General features: G+C 35.9%; 1 protein-coding gene across 1 annotated transcript in view; it reads right to left on the minus strand.

The window, feature by feature from the left end:
* STAT4 (signal transducer and activator of transcription 4) overlaps nucleotides 1–21944 on the minus strand; it is a gene marked incomplete at both ends in the record, with an annotated part of 82172 nt that overhangs the window by 36400 nt on the left and 23828 nt on the right. Inside the window, one exon of the mRNA XM_082840669.1 lies at nucleotides 2023–2121. Coding sequence (XP_082696795.1) covers nucleotides 2023–2121 — 99 coding nt within the window. The remainder of the gene's footprint in view (nucleotides 1–2022; nucleotides 2122–21944) is intronic.

Consider the following 21944-nt stretch of genomic DNA (forward strand, 5'->3'; position numbering starts at 1 on the left):
TGTTTCTGTTGGCTGCACAGAAGGACAATATTGTTTCCTTCTTTTCAAAGAACTTTTTAACAGTAATGTGTTCATCTGAGGATCCTAAATTCCTTTTCTAAATTCTAAGAGTAGCTTTCTCTTTGATTTACTCTCATGTGTGACATTCTGCACATCCTTCCCACCACCTGAGTTCAGGTTTCCTGGTGTCCAGCCCCATCCTTCTCCTTTGCCCTTTACCAAACTTCAAAGGCAAGTCTGGAGATGTCAAGGCTCTCCCATTTTGCTCACCACCAACTACAGTAAAGTCCAAACTCTGGTGCTAACCACTTTGGGCTCCAAATGTGATCTAGCTTCATTTATGCTTTACTTTCCCTAGTGGGGGAGAAGCCTCTATGTCCCAGGCAGGTAAATGAAGAAGCAACCCTTTCTCTTCCCCCTTATTCTCCCCACTTCACCCCAAAGGAGAGGATGGTTTATAGCAGGGGTCCCCAACGCCAGGGCCGCGGACCACTACCAGTCTGCGCCGTTAGGAACTGCAAGCCCCATTTCTTGGCCACTCTAATAATCTGGCATTAAGTTCCATAGATATAACGTTTACGTAGATATCTAGAGTTGAGTTAGAATGTCAGTAAACCCTTCACCTTACAGTTGGATGGGGACGTATGGTTAGAAAGGATGATGACTTGACTAAGATCTATAGCAAATCAGTGGCAGAATCTCAAGTGGAACCCAGGTCCTTGACTGTCAATCAAGTGTTTTTTCAACTACATCACATTCTTCAGATGGGTAAAGCCTTTGTAAAATTCACTCTCATTTTGGCCCCCATTATTTGTATTTGTGTGTGTGTATGTGTGTATCTCCCTATATTTGTCTACTGGTTCAAAATTTACAAACTAGTGTTTCTTTTGTGGTAGTATGTAGCACTAGCAGATTATTTGTGGAATGATTTTGATGAGCATCTATTCAAATAAATGTTTCTAATTTGCCTGATACCTGACATATGAAGAGAACAACAACAACACACACACACAGACAAAATGACTAGAGATAAGAGGGCTACGAAAAAGGACAGCTCAGAATATATATGAGAATATCATATATTAGTAACAGCATCTCAATGTTCACCCAAAAAGCACTGAATCAAACTATATTTACTTTAGAAACTCACTAACTTTAGATTTTAAATTAAATAAAGGTGATACCATTCTTCTTTATCATCTAAAAAATAAGAGTAAGTTGTTAAAGCTTCATACTTCTCTAAAAACAACCATAACCTGACAGCAACTAAATCTGAGAATTTTTAATAGTTGAAAAAAGATACCTTTCTTGGATCTTCAAAAATAAATACACTAGTGTGATTTACTAACTTATAGAGTGTGACATGTAGAAAGTTGATTATTCAACTTTCTTTTTCCTTTTCAAAAGGATTAACTGAAAAAGTATTCCCAGGGACTTCATATTCCTCTACTTATCTTTGATGGGGGCTCTGAGTTCATTCAGCATAGTGGGATAAAATATAATCTAAAATATTATTGGCAAGGCAAAGCACACTGAAACAATAAACAAGCAAATATTTATGGAGTTTCTGTAAGACAAAATTCCTGCTCGTGGAGTAGTTTGGACTTGTCGGGTAGGAAATTGGGAACTACTGAAGGGTTTGCACAAGATCAATCCCTGAGGATAAACATGCTGAGAGAAACAGAGCCTAAATGGTAGTTAGAAATTCAGCCCGGAGGTGGTTACTCTATTCCTCAACTGATATAGTAAGACCACGGACCAGAGTGTGAGCAGTGGAAACAGAAAAGGATGTATAGATAGGATTCCAGAAACAAACTCTGGAAAGACTTGGTAGTTATCTCAATAAGGAGGCAGAGAAAAGGAACTATTCAAAGATAATCCCAAGACCTTGATTCCAAGTGACTGGAAGGATGACGGGACCATCAACATAGGTAGAAGAAGATGGCTGGAAAGAAGACTAGAATTTCTGTTTCAGAAAAATTGAGTTCCAGGTGATAAGATTACAATGGAAGAAAATGTTACCTGAACAGGCATGTTGGCTGCAGCCAATATTCTCCTCTCTTCCCTTAAACAATTTGAAATAACCACAGACACATGCATCGGATTTCCATGAAATTTTCCCTGAAAATAAGTGAAAAACAACACAAAATCTTCAATATATACATCACTATTTGCAAATCAAAAATAATCTCCAAATAAATATGTGAAATTATTTGGGATTTGTTTCAACAACCTATTCTATTATAAAGCCACAGAAACTAATATTGTGAACGTAGATGCCTATGCAGCATATTGCTCTGTCTCTAAAAGTTATTTTTAATAATTAAAAATAGTTCTTGAGCACCTCTGTAGGAAAGACCCTGAACACACACTCAGGAGGATCAATTTACTTTGGGCTTAGGATAAGTTTTACAAGAGTTACTTCTTTGTAAATTATTATGAACTAGGGTGGTCCCAGCTGTTCATTTGTTAACTCTGTACTACATGGTGTGCCTAACGCATTTCTTTTGGTCCCTGTTTGGTGCTCTTCATGTCAATTAGCTCATAACTATATTGGCATGCTAGAGAGAAACTCTATCACACACATTTTAGCAACAATATTTTTATGACATCTAAGTATATACATTTTTTTATTACCGATGCTAATGGTTCAGATATTGTAAACTGGCAACCTGTGGGTCTAATTCAGCCATAAGGTATGTTGTGTAAGTTGAAATATTGTAATCCCTTCAGGGGAACATGTACTACCCATAGTTTCCATAGTATCCAGCACTGAGTGACCTAGGCACTCATTTATTTTACCTGCCAGGCACCTATAGGTTTTCTTGGTTTGCAGGATTAATTTGAAAAACACCATCATTTTAGTCAGTAGTGTTAAACTTCTTTGTTACTAGACCCTTCCATGGCAGGATTAACAGGAAACACAATAAATGTAGACAAATGCCTTTATTTAGTTTCCCTCTGCCCTCCTGTCTGAAGGAGGTGCTACTTATCCATGAAATGGCCAAAGGGCAATAGCAGAAAAGATAAAAGTGGAAAATTAATAATCAAAAGTAGATTATACAGACTGGTAAACCAAAGGGTCTTTCTTGGAAAGAAATGAGGTTATTGGTTGTAAACATTTTTAAGGCCTTGACCATGGCCACAATTTTATTAGATGATGCATTCTAATTAGCATTTCTATTTGTAAAACCAGGGTGAACACCAAGTATCTGGTTTCCTGCTTTTCCATATTCTATAGCTTTTAAAACATTTTTCCCCTTTAAATGAGAACACTCCAAAAGAAAAAAACAAAAATGAATTGACAGAAACTCTTAAAGAAATTAAAATTATCCTATTCATTAAGCAGGGATACCAAATTTCTGATTCCTGCATGCTGACAATTTCAGATTCTCCCTAGTTTGAATTTGTTCTTGTTTTTAAAATTTCCCATTGATTTGTTTTCCCATATACCTTCCATTTAACTCACCAAGAAAAGCTATGTTTGCTCATTTTGCCTTTATTTTTAAAATATTCCACTGATGAAAATAAAGGGTTTCTCCCAGGGCTAATTTGGAGACTATTTATGTAACGTTGAAAGCTTTTCCTATCCAAGATCAGGAGTTCCTCTAAGATCCCAAGAATCACCATTATTTGTCTTTGTTTTTCTCACTGTTACAGGAGTTCTTCATTGTTGATTATCCAGATCCTATCTTTCAGCATTTCTCAGCTCCTTTGTCTATACTTTTTCATTTTTCTTTCCTGCTTGAATTTCTTCTACCTTCCCTTTCAGATTTGGTTTCCCCCTATGTCTTGTGAGGTTAAATTATTCATTTTTTCTCCTTTGTTAAGAGTAAAGAATCACTATTGTTTTTATCCAGGCTATTTTTTCACTTACTTTTTGCATTTTTCCTAACTTAGCTCTCACTTAAATGTATGAGATGAAAACATCTTATGGAAAATTGACCGCTATAGATTCAAAAACCAAAGTAGCACTTTTTTTAATGATGAGGCTTTTTAAATTTATTTCTTATTGAAGTATAGTTGATTTACAATGTTGTGTTAGTTTCAGGTGTACAGCAAAGTGATTCAGCCATATATGTATAATTCTTTTCCATTATAGGTTATTACAAAATATTGAATATAGTTCCCTGTACTATACAGTAGGTCCTTGTTGTTTATCTATTTTATAGATAGTAGTGTGTATCTGTTAATCCCAGACTTCTAGTTTATCAACCCCCCTCCACTTTCCCTTTTGGTAACCATAAGTTTGTTTTCTATGTCTGTGAGTCTCAAATTAGCATTTAAAATTTTCGTTATCAAAGATGTAGTTATGTTCACCTTTCAGTAGTTACCATGTATATGGACCAGGGACACCCCCCCCCCAAAAAAAGCACAAACAGAAAAACAGAAATAACAAAAGAAAACCCACCCCTAAGTGTGTGTTGGTGGGAGGAAGGACGGAAGAGAAATTGCCCTTTTTCTAGCGTGAGTCTGTCTCTCTTATGTGTAGGTACTGCAAATATCTTCTACTCTGTGGCTCTCTTTTCACTATCTCTTAGTGTCAATAAATAGAAGTTTTTAATTTTAGTGAAGTCAAATTTAGTAACTCTTCTGTTTATGGTTAGTGCTTTTTATGACTTAAGAAATCTTTCCCTAATCTACAGCCATGGAGGTTTATTCCTACATATATATATATATATATATATATATATATATATATATATAAAGCCGTTAGAATTTTGCCCTTAATTGTAGTTCACTTGGAGCTTCTTAATAATGAGAGGTCCCTTTCACTTTTTTCTATATGAATATCAGTTCCAACAATATTTATTGAACATTCTGTTCTTTTACCACTGCTCTGCTGGGCCAACTGTCATAACTCAAGTGCCCATATATGGATGGTTTGCTTCTGACTCCATCCCGTCTTATGGTTCTATCTGCTTTATCAACAGACCATCTTAATTACTAGAGTTGTATAATAAGTTTTTTGACGTCAAGTAGAATAGCTTTTCTTTGCATTTTTCACATAAATTTTGGAATCACCTTGTCAAGCTACAAACACACACACACACACACACAAGTTGAGAATTTGAATGGCACTAAATCTTTAGATACTTGGCATCTTTGTGTTCTAATCTATTTATTTAAGTCTTCTTTAATGTCTCTCTATTAAGCAATATAATTTTCCACAGAGATCTTATACATTTTTTGCTAGGTTTATTTCTATGTAGCTGGTATTTTTCATAATGGATAGTATCTTTCTTTCCTAATTGTTTTCACTGGTATGTAGAAATATATTTGGCTTTTATATATTGACTTTAAATCCATCAACTTTCCTAAACTCTTAATAATTCTAATAATGTACTTGTAATATCTATTACCAAGTCTAAAAATTCATCTGTAGATTGTTTTGGATTTTCTGCAAATACAAATCACATCTTGTATGAGTATTGATAATATTTTTTCCCCTTTTCATTTATCTAATATCAGTCAGAACTTCACCCTCATACTATGATTTATTTAGAAATGTATTGGTTAATTTCCAAAGATAGGGATTTTCTATTATCCTTTTTATTGATTGTTATGATTTTAAAATTCTGATCAGAATAGATGTTCTGAATGACTTCAGTCACTTAAAATTTATTGAAACTTGCTTTGTGGCCCAGCATATGGACTTTTTGTAAATATTCCATGTGAGCTTGTAAAAAATGTGAATTCTGCAGTTGTTGGGTGCAAATGTCTTATACAAGTTATACAAGTTTATTAACCCAACTTTGTTAATTGTTTTGTTCAAAATATCCTTGCTGATTTTTTTGCCTCATTAATTTTATCAAATATTGAGAGGCATGTTAAAATCTAGTTTGTGAATTTTTCTTCTTGTGGTTCTTTCATACACATTCAGACTTGTTATGTATTACTAGTGACTCAATCTTTCAATACTATGAACCGACCTTTATTGTTAAGAATGCTTTTTGCCTTGAAACAAAAATATAAACTATGACATAATACTTATTATCACTAGAATTTTTATTTCATCCTACTGAAAGAATTCTTGATTTACTTAAACATATAGATATTTAATATCACATATTCACATCATACCTATATAAAAGAGTAAATATACATGAAATAAATTGGTTATGTATTCATAAAACTTCTTTGCATATTTACAATTCAACTTTTCTGAATCTCTTTTCAAATTAGATTCATTGGCGTTCATGTTTTTTCCCATAAAATAATGTCCTCTGGGCCACCAGGAAAGTCAGTGATGCAGCATCTCTTTAAATGTGCACCACTATTACCTACATTCTGTGAGTTTCGATGCTGGCACCTCCTTGATCTTACCAGAAGTTTTCAACAGAAAGTTTTCAGACAAGAACCAGGACTCACTCACATTCCTTCTGCAAATGGTCTTGAAATGATTTGATGACTGAAGCATTGAGGGTTGTAGTGGCCTAGTCATGCCATCATGATTCACAACCATTATACTTTTACATGAAATGATTAGGCAACTGTTCAGATACATGTCCATGAAGTCACTGAGAACTAGACTATATAGCAGGTTCCTAGATGTCTGTTCCAGAAGATGTCTAACCAATACTCTATCAGCTCAACCACCACCTGTACTCTTTTGGTTCACTCCTAATAACATCTTTGAAGAAGTTCTTATTCGTAGACATTGTTTACAGTTTAAATTAAATATGGTGGTACCTTCAGCAGTTGTCAGTTAGGCATAAGATTACAGTGATACACTGCTTTTCACAATCCAAACTCGTACTCTTGATCCTTTTAAAGATCCTTTTGGGGAACCCTCTTACACTTTTGGTGGGAATATAAATTGGTATAGCCACTATGGATAACAGTATGGAGGTTACGGTTAGGGTTAGGGTTAGGGTTAAAAAACCCTAAAAAACCTTAAAAAACTAAAAATAGAGCTATCATATGACCCAGCAATCTCACTCCTAGGCATATATCTGGAGAAAACCATAATTTGAAAGGGTGCATGCACCCTAATGTTCACCGCAGCGCTATTTACAATAGCCAGGACATGGAAGCAACCTAAATGTCCATCAGTACAGGAACAGATAAAGAAGATGTGGTGCATATATACAATGGAATATTACTCAGCCATAAAAAGGAATGAAACAGTGGCATTGGCAGAGATGTGGATAGACCTAGAGACTGTCATACAGAGTGAGATAAGTGAGAAAGAGAAAAATAAGTATTGTATAATATTGTTTATATGTACAATCTAGAAAAATGGTACAAATGACCTTATTTGCAAAGCAGAAATAGAGTCACAGATGTAGAGAACAAACTTATGATTACCAAGGGGGGAAGGGGAGGGTGGGATGAAGTAGAAGATTGGGATTGACATATATACACTACTATGTATAAAATAGATAACTAATGAGAACCTATTATAGCACCGGGAACTCTACTCAATGATCGGCGGTGACCTAAATGGGAAGGAAATCTGAAAAAGAGTGGATATATGTATACGTATAACTGATCTGCTTTGCTGTACAGCAGAAACTAACACAACACTGTAAAGCAACTATATTCCAATTTAAAAAAATAATAAAATTTAAAAAATATCCTTTTGCATTGACAGTGCAATTTTGTCTTGTCAAAGAAAACCACCCCCAATTCCCAGCATTACCTATTTGATTAAACACATATTTTAATTTTTCCTCAATGGCATCATGCTGGAAGTTAAGTGAATTCTGTTCAAAATCAGCAGGAAGTTTCTGATAAATGGATATTGTACATCTTAATGATAATCCTGTGCAATGCATGATTCATTTACTCCAGCCTGCTATTGTGCTGAGATTTTATTCATCTATTGTGAGGAATTTGCTGATTTCTCTTGTCACTGTTGCTGTGGGTATGATAGGCAATCCTTTTGCATGAGTCTCAATAATAAAATATAATACAGCTTCTACTAGTGGACATCTTCCTTCCTTTCTTACATCCTGCTGTTTTCTAAGAAAATATGGAATTTAGGACCATCCATCCAGTGACTATTAACTTGCTTAACAAATATCAAATTATGCCCTGCTGATTTGTTCCTGTCCCATTCTGCATACATGAAAACTATTTGTTTCAGTCCTAAATCACAGTATTATACTGACGACACTTAAACAGCAATTAAATTCAATGTGTTGTACCAACTGTGCACATAATTCAACTGAAGTGACAACAACATGAATAGCTATGACCCAATTTTACATCACAGGAAAAGGCAATGCCATTGTGATTGCTACCTGACAATAGCAATTAAGAGATGCTATCAAATATAAGATGCGTTTTGATTTCAGAGATGATAAAATGCAGAAAAAAGGTGTCTTAGAATCAACAAATGTGCTATTTTATGATTTTTTCTGCTTTATGCTAAATTCCTTGGCTTTCCTTCAAATTCTACTACCTTCCATCTAATTTCTAAATTTGACTTGGCACTAAAGAATGACTAGTTCATCTACTTTTTTCCCCCCAGGTGGTCCAAGGAGTACCAGAGTCAGAGGTAAAGGAAGTGATAAGGCTGCTCAAAATAACCTCCTCCGTTCAGGTGGCACAAAATTTGAGATTTCACAACTAGACTTTCACTCTTTTGAGTTTCTTCCCCCAGGATCCCCTTTAGAATGCAAAGATGTGAGGGAGAGTTAACACTACATTTAATTAATTTCCTCTGCATTGTTAAGGATTTATCAGATGTGCTCTCTGGCTGCAGGGACCTGGCACCTGCAGGTTGAGAGTAATGGGTCCCAGGGCAAATAAAAGTTTCAGGAGAGCCTTGAAAGAGGAAGGCAACAGTAACCAAAGGGGAAGTAGGATTCTGAAGAAATATGTAGCCAAAAACTGTCTGAGCCTAGATTTCTCTAGAAGTTAACCCTGAGACAAAGATTCCAGTGCAAGAAATATAAATGGGAGTTCATCCCAAAACACACAGTTATGGGAGTGGGTAAGTGAGAGGAGGGAGAGAAGGCATCCAGTAAAGGGTGTGTTATCCAGCCATTGGCTAAGATTGGCTGGGAATCCTGGGAATAGGGTAGAACATGTGCCTTAGGGTTATCTACCCAAGGCCTTTGGGAACTGGAGTATTTTTACATCAGCTCTTGTCGTTATTAGCTCTAAAGCAAAAAGACACAGATGCTGGCATTTTTAAGTCCACCTGATTGAACTAAAATGATAAGGTCCAAGGGATATGGGCAGGGCAGTCTGCTATTCCAGCTCTCCTCCTAACCTCAATTTGAGAATTTTTTTTTTTTTTTTTTTTTTTGCGGTACATGGGCCTCTCACTGTTGTGGCCTCTCCCGTTGCGGAGCACAGGCTCCGGACGTGCAGGCTCAGCGGCCATGGCTCACAGGCCTAGCAGCTCCGTGGCATGTGGGATCTTCCCGGACCGGGGCACGAACCCGTGTCCCCTACATCGGCAGGTGGACTCTCAACCACTGCGCCACCAGCGAAGCCCGAGAAATTTTTGACTTCTCATTTTTTAAACTACCTACAACCATACTACACTCAAATGTTGATATTTCTTCTTTTATGGTACCTCTGAGATATGAAGCAGTTGTCTCCAATTACAGAGTAAAATGTTTCCATTCACGTTTTTATTGGCAATCTGCAATCCACTGCACACTTCTGGTTGCCAGCTCACTCTCTCCCCTTTTATCATCCCAAGTACTGCTGTTAAATCATGTTTAGCCTTGCTCCTTACCAGTGTCAAACACACTGGCCATGACAACACGCTCTCAGCTTCAGCCTCTTATTGTTTCCTTCCCTTTGTTCTGAGCACACGATTTTTCTTAATGGCTTCTTCCTAAGATTTCCTCACTAGAATCATAAGGATATGTCTACGGTGAAAAAAAAAACTACTAAATTGAAGAAGAGCTAATCCAGTTGTCTTAAGACTGATTTATTTGTAGAATGGTCAGTCTAATAGATTTAAAAAGCAATTTTCTTTCATGATAATTAAAATAATAATAAGGTACCACTCCACATCTATTAGGTTAAAATTCAAAATGCTGACCTCACCAAATGCTGGTGAGGATATGGTGCAACAGGAACTATTAAATGGTACAGCCACTTTGGAAGACAGTTTGGCATTTTCTCACAAAGCTAAAAATACTCTTATCATACAAACCAGCAAACATGCTCCTAGGTATTTACCCAAATGAATTAAAAGCTTATGTTCACATTAAAATCAGCATACAAATATTTATAGCAACCTTATTCATAATCATCAAAACTTGGAAGCAACCAAGATGTCCTTGAATGGGTGAATGGATAAGCAAACTGTGTAGATTTCTATGACGCAGTATTATTCAGTGATAAAAAAGAAATGAGCTGTCAAGCTACACAAAGACATGGAGGAAACTTGAAAACATATTGCTACGGGAATACTGTAAGGCAAAACTATGGAGACAGTAAAAAGATCAGTGGCTGCCAGAGGTTTGAGGGGAAGGATGGAGGGCTGAGTGGAGCACAGGGGATTTTCAGGGCAGTGAAACTATTCTGTATGCTACTGTGATGGTGGATACATGACATTAGGCATTTGTTAGAACTCAAAGAACTGTGTAACACAAAGAATGAACCCTAATGTAAACTATGAACTTTAACAATAATGTATTATTGGTTCATCAATTATAACAAATGTACAACACTAATAATTCAAGATGTTAATAATAGGGGAAAGTCTCTGCCAGGGGTTGGGGGGAGAGGCTAAGGGAGTATATGGGAACTCTCCGTACTTTCCACTCAATTATTCTGTAAACTGAGACAGCTCTAAAAAAAAAAAAAAAAAATTAAGCCTATTTTTAAAAATTGTCATTCTGAAGTCACAGTTCTCACATATCTTTGTGCTATTCCTTTTGCCAGGAATGAACAAATTCAAATAACTAGAGTTGCCTGCCTCTCTCGTTCAGTTAGTTTTAAATTCTCTCATTACCACAAAGATTTTCTTGATAAAAGAGAAGTGAGGTATAGATTCTCCATGGATACAAATAATTAATGCCCCATTTCTATTTATGCTAATAATAATACATCCATCTTAAAACAAACTAACTAAAAATTAACTGCAGGTATAGTTTGTCTTGGTCTATTTTTTAAATTAAAAGAAAATACTTCTTAGGGGCTTCCCTGGTGGCGCAGTTGTTGAGAGTCCGCCTGCCGATGCAGGGGACACGGGTTCGTGCCCCGGTCCGGGAAGATCCCACATGCTGCGGAATGGCTGGGCCCGTGAGCCATGGCCGCTGAGCCTGCGCGTCCGGAGCCTGTGCTCCGCAACGGGAGAGGCCACAACAGCGAGAGGCCCGCGTACCGCAAAAAAAAAAAAAAAAAAAAAAAAAAAAAAAAAAAAAAAGGAGAGTCGGAACTTAGTTAGATCATTATGATGACTAAAATTCAATGCTTTTGGGGAACTCAGAGTCTTGTAATTTAGAAAAATGAATTGCTTAATTCGAAATGACAGGAAGAGAACAAGGTAGATGCTAACAAACTCTACCTATCATTTATATGTTTGAACATAACAATAACAGAACCTGTCATTTACTGACTACCTATTATATGCTTTATATATATTTTATATATAAAAGCTGACAATAGCCTGCAAGGTACATATTAGGAAGCCCAGAGGTCATGTCATTTGTGAAAAGTCACAGAATTCAGAAGCTAAGGTGAAGGAGCTCTTCAAAAACAAGATTTATCTCATTCCACAAACTATGACCTTCCCAAATCACTACTGCTTTATAAAAAATGCATTCCTTGTTTATTTAGCTGGACCCCTACAGCCACAGGTGCATTTAACTTTATTTTCCCTGGAAATTATCTTTATAGTATTTCCTATGATAAATCTGTTCAAGGATTAACCTTTCTTTATGGAACCTCAAGATAGTTGCAGTGGTTAAACAAACCAACAGAAAATTACCTTGTGTTTGATTGTAAAATTATTAAATCACTTTTCCTGAGATGACTTAGGTCCTAATAACCTCTGGCAGTTATACTTGCTATTTGTAGGGGCAATCTGACATGGCCCCTGAGTGTCCCTGTGTGATCTTGCTGGTATGCCAAGAATACAAAGCCCTGACCACTCATCACTCGTCTCATTTTTCGGGGTTGTATTTGCAGCAAGCAACCTTAAGTGATGAGCTAATGTCTCCCCCCAGCTAAAGAGCAGGCTTGCTTCCCCTAGCTATAAAAGCAGTGAATTCCTCAAGCTAATTGTTCCTCTCCTGTTACACAACCCACTGAGTGTGCTGGATCTGTGTCACCCCTGTAGGACCTGGGGGACATGGGAAACCAATGCAAATGGGCATGAAGCTCTGACTACTACTTTTGCTGTGAATAATAAAGTCTTTGCCACTGATCCGGAAGTCTCATGTTTTATCTGGCACCCATGGAACAATAACAAGCTCATTTGCTAGTTTGAGAGGAAGGTAAAATTCTAGATCTTGCACATGTCTCGATACCAATTTGTATCATAAAACTTATCACATAGCATTTCCATTATTTATTTCTATGTCTTATTCCCCATCTATACTCAGCATCTTTCAAAATCAGGAACTGGTCTTCTTCAAGATGGAACTTGAAGTAGCTGTCACCTTATAGGAACCTCATAAATGCTTGTTGAATAATCAAATGAGAAGATAAATAAATTACAATAATTCCTTCCTAACTGAGAAAAAATAGAAAAAGCATATTATTCAATCGCAGTGTTGGTAAAGATGCTGTCTTTAAATCCTTCTCGAGTTTTTATTAGTCACCTAACCCTAGTAGCCAGGAAGATATAAAAGAGTCTTGAGATTAGTTGGAAGAGGACAGCAAGGTATGAAATATTCCTGGAGATGGCAACTTTGCTTCTCAAAGACCTGATGGTGTCCTCACCCTGGTTGACCACTGTCACTGGTAGTGAGGCTGCCTTTGGGAGATGTGAACAGCGGGGATGATGCTCTGAGTCTCCTGCTCTCTGTATGGTAAGACACATCCTTTACTGATAGTAAAAGAATCAATGTCCTTTGCTTATGTCTAGTAGGATCCTTCAGTCACCCTTTCACCCTTGCTCTCATGATAACAAGGATACATCACCATTATAATCGAAGAATATTTAGACGAGAGTATAAAGACAAGAAAATGGAATCCTAAATGTAAATATTGATAAAGAAGGTATACACACATCTCTCTTGTTGAGGATGTAAGTGTATATCTAGAAAAAACAAGAGACTAATAAAAAATTCTAGAATGAATAAAAAAGATGACACTTTTTTTCTAGACTGGCAATAATCATCTCAGACTGACAATGGGGATAATGTTGCATTCAAAATAGTAAGGAAAGTATTTTTAAAACTTAGGAATAAATTTAACAAGAAAGGTACACATTTTACATCAATTAAACTAGGGTCATACTAAAGACTTTAAACAAGATCTGAGATGGCATAAATTAAAAACACAACATAGAATAAGCATAACAGAATTTTAGGATGTGGGACTTTATCCTAAAAATGTTAATTATCCCAAAATGAATACATATATTTAATGCAATTGAAGTTAGACTTCCAAGAGTTGCTTTTGGAGGACTTGGATTGAAAGAAAGAGGCAATAAAGTTCATATGAAAGAAATGTTGCACAACAGTTAAGAAAATTACAAAAGCTAATTAATTTTTCAGTGCTTAAAATACATCAGGGAATTTTCCAAGTGTTCTATGTTTTATTTCATTTAATCTTCACAGCAACTGTTTGTGATCAGTACTATCATCTGATTTTACAGATAGGTATGCTGAGATAGAAAGATGTGAAGCAACTTGAAGCCAAGATTCAATTTGACTACAGAGTGTGTGCTTTCAACCAATTAGCCACAAGGTCATTGTCTCCAAGTTAAGGGGAGGAGGACTTGCCATACAAGATCCTGAAATATACTGCAAAGTGTAGTATATTTATTTATAAGGTATAAATATATTATATAACTTACATTATAATCAATAGTTTTGACATATAACTAGACTAGCGGAGCATAACAGAGGGTGGTGGAGAATTATTACATGAGAAAATTAACATGCAAAAAGATGGCATTTCAGTTCAGTTGGGAAAAAATGATTATTTAAAGAATCTTGCTAGTATAATTGTCTATCAATCCAGAAGAAAAAGTTGGATCTCTATAGAAAGAATTCTATGTAGATGAAAGACAATTTTTAAAGAAAAGTTAGAATAAAATTCAGGAAAACATGTATAATTTAAGAGTTGGGAGACGTTTAACCAAGGCTAGATTCCTCGAAACTATACAAAAATGTGGATTTTTCACCACATTTAAAGACTTTTTTGTATGGAAAAGGTGTCATAAAGCCAAAAGACTTATGATAGATTGAGGTAAATATTAGTAACTCATATGAAAGAGTTATTTACCATAAAAAATATTTTTAAAGTAACATTTTAATATATAAAGAACCCTTCGAAATTGTTGAGAGAGCTCAATAGAAGAAAGTGAATGGGGAATTGACAAAGTGCACATCCGAGTAACCAATAAATGTGAAAAAGAATGCCCAGCCTTACATGTAGTCAGAGAAAAGCAAAGTAAAAAGAGATACTATTTCCTAACAATCAGGTAGGCAAAAATGAAAAGGAATGAAAATACCTGCTATTAATGGAGTTATGGGAAAGAGGGTCTTCATACACTTTGCTGATGGAAATGTGAATTTTACAACCTATTTGGAAAGCAATCTTGACAATACCTATTAAAATTTAAAATACTTATATCAATACCTTTGACTAGTAAATACATTTCTAGGAATCTATCCCATAAAAATAAGAGCGCTAGCCCATATGAACACACCCACAAGGTTGTTTGTTACAACAGTATGGTAGAGAAAACTGGAATTAAAGTGCTTTCTCCACTAATGGGAATGGCTCAATAAATTATGGTACATCCACTCCATGGACCATTTGCTACCATTAACATCCAGAGATTTCTGTGATATAAAGTTTGGAAAGCAGAGAAATTAACAAAACTTCTCATTTACAAAATTCCGTAAAAACACACACAATAGGGACTTCCTGGTGGCGCAGTGGTTAAGAATCCACCTCCGATGCAGGGGACATGGGTTCGAGCCCTGGTCTGGGAAGATCCCACATGCCGCGGAGCAACTAAGCCTGTGAGCCACAACAACTGAGCCTGCGCTCAAGAGCCCGTGAGCTACAACTACTGAGCCCACACACCACAACTACTGAAGCCTGCATGCCTAGAGCCTGTGCTCCGTGACAAGCCACCGCAATGAGAAGCCTGCACACCGCAACGAACAGTAGCCCCCTCTCCCCACAACTAGAGAAAGCCCGCGCACAGCAACGAAGACTCAACGCAGCCAAAAATAACATAAATAAAAAACAAACACACACAATATGCATGGGGATAAATTATACATGTTCCCATTTTATTTATAAATCAGATCTAGGTATGGAAGAGTGCCCATTGATTGTTAACACTGATGCCTTTGGGGGTGACGGTGTGGATGGAGGTAAGGGAAAAAGAAAGGAAAAAAAGTTTGTAATAAAAAAGCAGCATGTTTTATGTCTAATTTATGGTAAATTATATGTGAGTGTGCAGTAAAAACATGAAAAGATAGAGACAAAAATGATAATGGTGGTTATTTTATTTTGGTGGAATTTTAGGGGATTTTTAGTTTCTTCTTAGACTTTTCACTATTGTTTGAATTTTTACAAAGATTTGTGTTATTTAAGCAATTGGGGGAAAACTAGAAAGCTATTTTCATCCTATCAAAAAAGACCATAGTACATATATTAGAACATATTAGTCTCTTCCAATTGTATCATTGACTCTCTTTGATCTTGAAATTTTAACAGTTTCTGACATTTTTTTATTATAAAATGTGTTTATTGAAATTATTTTCCTATGTATTGAATGCTTTAAGAGCTGCAAATGAAAAGATTTGATAATAAAGCAGTTTCATTTTTAATTCAAATAAAAAGACCATAGTAAAAACTTTTTTGATTAATTTACATATTGTGCAAAAATTAGAACTCCTAAATCTAGAAGTGGAAAAATCATTCCAACCGGAAGAAATAAAACCATTCTCTGAAGATCATCGACATTTACGAAGCAATTCTCAAAGTGTTCCTGTACATTTTCCATTGAACAGAAATCTGAAATCTATTTGAATTGTAGTGGAGGTATTAATACCATTCAGCTACTGAGAGAAATGGAAACTGAAGGGTTGCTAATAGCTCATGAAAATGGAAAGTGAGTGCCCAAATGACCTATTACTCAACTGTGACCATGGGGCTAGGTCTCAGAGCTAGTTCTAAAACTGGGAATCCTAATGTTGGTTTACAGATACGCAGCGTGACACTTCAAAGTGGTCTTCAGGCTTAAAATGCAAGTCACACTAACATGTTTATATTTAAAGGGACATTTTCTCTCAAGGCCACGCTAGAAAAGACGCTAACCATGTGAAATTCATCCCTCAGGTGCCTGAGCCTTTTAAGATGACCAGCTCTGGCGTTCAGGGCTATTTGTACTGTCAGCTTCAATCAAAATGTATTCGTCTCCTTCCCACACTTCTTGCTCATATAGAGCCTATAATCAAATGTAGTTGCCTCTTTCTCCTATCATCTTGGATGAAAAATCCTATTAAGCTGTAAGGGTTTATACAATATACATGAGTTTATATATATTTTATTACCTGAGGGCCTGGACCACTTGCCATGCTGAGCCAGGCCTTTGTGGAGACATGGTTTACACAGAAGTCACCGGAAAGTCCTCAGGATTTGAGGTTAGAGTCAGGGTTTTACCCCAGCCCTGCCATTAACTATGACATTAAAAAGAAAAAGCCACTTTACGTCTCTGAGCTTTGATTTCCTCCCCTATAAAATCTGTACCCTGCCTTTCTCTCTTAAGTTGTGAGAATCAAGTGGGATGTTCGTAAGATCAGAGTCAATCATTAAGCAAAGGTCAATTATGTTTTGCTTAGATTGCAGAAGCAAAAATATCCTCTGAAGAGAAATTTTTAAATGCAAAAATCACTAATAAAAGACACCCATAATCACAAGATCTGGAGATAACTGATGTTAACATTTAATGTGCCCATTTAGTTTATTTTCTCCATGTGCAAATGTACACATATTTACAGACATTAAAAAAAATAAAATTTAGAGCACACTTTATATATTATTATATATCTGCTTTTCCATTTAATTGATAATTAAATCACAATGTTATTAAAACATCTACAATATCATTTTTAATAGCTGTTGAATGGTTAATTTAGCCTTACTCTGATTTACTGAATAAATTCTCCACTGTTGGCATTTAGATTATTTATAAATTTTCACCATTAAAATGCTGTGATATTATATATTCTTGATTAAACCAACCTCATTAAATTATAGTATTTAGATCTTGTTCATTTATGGTTTTGCCTACTTGATATGTCAGAAACTAAGAAAAGTTTATTAAAGTGTCCCACTACTACTTGCTTTCTCTTTCTTTTTTATTTTATTTTTTTAAATCTATTTATTTATTTTTAGCTGCATTGGGTCTTTGCTGCTGTGTGCGGGCTTTCTCTAGTTGTGGGGAGAGGGGGCTACTCTTCGTTGTGGTGCACGGGCTTCTCATCACAGTGGCTTCTCTTGTTGCAGAGCACAGGCTCTAGGGCGCGCAGGCTTCAGTAGTTGTAGCTCACGGGCTCTAGAGCGCAGGCTCAGTAGTTGTGGTACACTGGCTTAGTTGTTCCACGGCATGTGGGATCTTCCCAGACAAGGGCTCGAACCCGTGTCCCCTGCATTGGCAGGAAGATTCTTAACCACTGTGCCACCAGGGAAGCCCTCTCATTTCTTCTTGTACTTGTAATTTTTACTTTATATTTTGATTCAATATGTTTGGTGCATATTGATCTGTGAAAGTTATACTTTCATTTGAAATTGTCTCTGATAATAATACAATATTTGTCCTGATTATTGCTTCTGAACTGGAATTTTGAACTGGAATTTGACATTGTCTAACAACCTCAGAGCCACCATGAGGGTTAAATGAGATGTTACATGTCCTGAGCACTAAATAAATGTCAGCTATTATATCTCATTTCTATTTTATTATTGTTATTATAACAATATATAGTGACCATACTTTCTTTTTCTCTCCATTTGCCTGATATACCTTTGCCCAACCTTTTACTTTTAGCTTTTCTTATACCTCATTTTAGGGGTTGTTTGTAAATAGCATGTCACTGAATTTTCTGTTTTGATTCTAAGTGAGAATCTTCTTATTTTTAAGAAGAGAGCTCAATCCACTTGCTTTCACTGCCATATTTAATATGTTTGGTTTTACTTTGTCACCAGTTTTCTCTTTCCTTTACCTGTCTTTTGCTATATAGTCTATACATCTTTTCTGTCACTCTCTCCACTATTTTGGAAGATATAAATACAGTTTTACATACTTATAGCAATTATCATTGAATTTATCAAAACTGTTTTTTGCACCCAATAGTTCACAGCTTAGTTTTCACCACAGTCACCTGGTGGATAACCTCACATTCACCACATACTCCTCTGTGCACCGCCACATTAATAGAATGGGCTGTGGATTATGTACAATTCCCAGTTGCACCATCTCTAATTCTGCCATTTTCTCTTGCACCAGTCACAAGATGCCATGGCTGTATGACACTGCCATTGAAGCCTCATTTTAAGTATCTGGAGTAAAAGTTAAGCTTTGAAATTCCCACGTCAAAATAAGGAATTTAGCATACTTTCCATGTCTAAGTCGTTTCTTTGTCATCCCAAGAAAGTATTCTTCTAGAATATATTTTCAATTGTTATGTTTGTTCCATTTGTTTTGGTCTCTTCACCAATTATACGTGTGTTGGCCCTTCTGTCTCTGATTTCCATATTCCATTTTCCTTCACTTCACTACATTGGGTGCTTCAAGCGTACATCCCACATCACTTATTTATTCTCCATAGTATCAATTCTATCCTTTCCTGTGTCCAACATGGATTTAATCCTGTTTCTCTTTTTCCCTCTTAAAATCACTTCCTATCTTAGTTATCATCTCCCTCTTTTCATATTATCTGTTTGAAATTTTCATTTAAACCTATTTGCCTCTTTTAGATTTCTGTTCCTATTTTATTCAGATGATTTCCAAAAAACTCTTCATATTTTGGAGTAGATCATTTTCAGAAGTGTGCTGGTTTTTCAATACATCAATTTGAGCTTGCCAGTCTTTTGTTATCAGGATTTTTTCATAAGTCCTGGGCATGTATCTTTAGGCAATGTTTCAATGGATGAATGTGGGGTTGATTTTCCTGATTTAGTTTTATTTGTCTCATACTGGTATAGATTTCACTCATGTTCTGGTATTTAACTGTCCAGTCATTTTAGGTTTTAATGTTGTATGTATGTCTTTTTTTCCTCTTATGTATTTTATCTAAAAGCTTGGAGAGATTTTTATATACAATTGTAAATTTGAAGTCTTTGTTACCAAAGTCAAAGGTATGATTTCCAAGCACTATGGTAGACTGAAAAAGACATCTTTAGGGATGTGCTAAAATTTAATCTCTTTTCAGAGTTCCTAATAGCAAAACTAGAAAGCCCTATTTCTCTTGCTCATAGGGTTGGTTCTATTCAAGCTGAAGCATAATTTGATTTTTAAAAAATGGCTGTCACTATTTTTACCATATTAGTCTCACTGAGATGCTAATATGTCTTTAATGTCTATTAATCTCTATTTTAACATGAAGGAAGTTTCACAGACTTTGGGGAATCTGTAGTTTTTCCCTAGTTTGCCTATGTTTTTCATCACCCCAGCCTTTCAAATATATGTAATTTCATTTGTACATTTCTGATAGCAAATGAGGTTTGAGACTATGAGTAATGGGTTGCTAAGCTTTCTAGGTATCAGAGCCTCTGTGATAGCTTTTTGATGTAATATAGTAAAGAAACAACCATATAATCTCCATTTTGTGAAAAAGTGTATGCATCCATCTATAATACATTTTAAATGATAAGAAAAAATATATTAAAGTATCAACCATGGTAGAAATCTGGATGGTAGAATTATGGATAATTATCTTCTTTTTGCCTTTATTTTCCAAATTTCCTATAATTAATATGCATTACTTATATAATCAAAGAAAAACCCACTCTGTTCTAACTGAACAAAGCGTTAATGATGAAGGAATTAAACCAATGAATTATGTTTTTCCCATGTTCAGTTCCAACTAACATTTGTTTTCTGGGAAAGGACAAAAGTAGATTGTGGATACAAAATTGTAGAATTAGTGGTCATTTCTCATTCAGTTACCAAAAACAAACAAACAAACAAAAAGACATTCACAGTAGGCACATGTGAAGAAGATTTTGCCATACAGACTAATGCTGTGTTTTCCAGATGTGAGGATTTCGTGGACCAGAAAATAGTAGAAGTTTTGGTGACTGATATAAAGTTGTCAACTTTTTATTCTGCTTAAATAAGTATATAAGGAAAGCTCCACAAACATTTCCATGCATATCATCATCATTTAAAAAAAACAGAACATTCCTATCCCAAATGACTGGAAAGGATACACAATGTTATAGAATTTTTTTAAAAAATCCTTTAAAAGGAATAAATTTGGCTTTGCAAATTTTCTTATTTTGCTGCTGACTGGTGAAAATTTTATTAAGGATGGGCCCTGGCTGGTGCTTGATGCCCCCTGGACTAAGACTTGGTTCTTCTGGTGATTGGACAGAGAAGTCCCAAAGGCCCATCTTACCTGGCTCCATAGAGACAGAGTAACTGTTGGTATAGAAGCAGATGTTTGAGAAGGAAAGGAAAAATCAGACTTGGTATTATTTTTATGGAGAAGATCCAATGCTTTGTCAGTTCATCACAAGTTCTACTGATAAAAAATATATAAAATACATATTTAAACCCCCATATAGCATAGCACAGAGAGATCAGCTCAATGCTTTGTGACCACCTAGAGGGGTGGGATAGGGAGGGTGGGAGGGAGGCTCACGAGGGAGGGGACATGGGGATATATGTATACATATAACTGATTCACTTTGTTGTACAGCAGAAACTAACGCAACATTGTAAAGCAATTATACTCCAATAAAGGTATAAAAAAATATAAATCCCCATATAATAAATGATAGGTTGTAGGAAAATAGATTTCAAAACCTAACATTGTGATGGATAACTAGTTGGAATTCAAACCTTCTCACCGCCTCTACCACGACCATCCTTGTTCAACCTGGCTAAACATGGAAGCCAGAGTGATCTTGTTAAAATCTAAGTTGGATCATGCCACTGCTCTACCAAAACCTTCCAGTGGTTTCTCATTTCAAAATAAAAGCCACAGTCTTTACACTGTCCTAGTCAAGCCAAAGTCATGAGTTCATGGCACGAATATCATGCATCATATTCATGCTGACATCTTACTTTAAAAAGGGGATGGTCCCTACAGCTGCCGACACCTCTCTTCTAGTTGATTATGAATACACTGGATTGTTTAAAATAACAATCTTTGTCTTTCAGATTATAAATATAATCCATATCTACTGTATAAAATATATAAAACACAAGAAAATTATACATAAAAAATTAAAATCATGCCTAATTTTACTCACTAAAGATAAGCATCGGTAACTCTTTTTTTTTTTTTTTTTTTTTTGCTGTACGCGGGCCTCTCACTGTTGTGGCCTCTCCCGTTGAGGAGCACAGGCTCTGGACGCGCAGGCTCAGCGACCATGGCTCACAGGCCCAAGTCGCTCCGCGGTATGTGGGATCTTCCCGGACCGGGGCACAAACCCGTGTCCCCTGCATCGGCAGGCGGACTCTCAACCACTGCGCCACCGGGGAAGCCCCCATCGGTAACATTTTTATGTAATTTACTTCCAGGTTTTTAAAATTATTTTTTCCTAATATGTATATATAGTATGATATAAACTGAGATGAAAGTTTGTATTCCATAGTTTTC

This window comes from Leucopleurus acutus, assembly GCF_964270905.1.
Source record: "Leucopleurus acutus genome assembly, chromosome: 6".
Taxonomy (NCBI): Eukaryota; Metazoa; Chordata; class Mammalia; order Artiodactyla; family Delphinidae; genus Leucopleurus; species Leucopleurus acutus.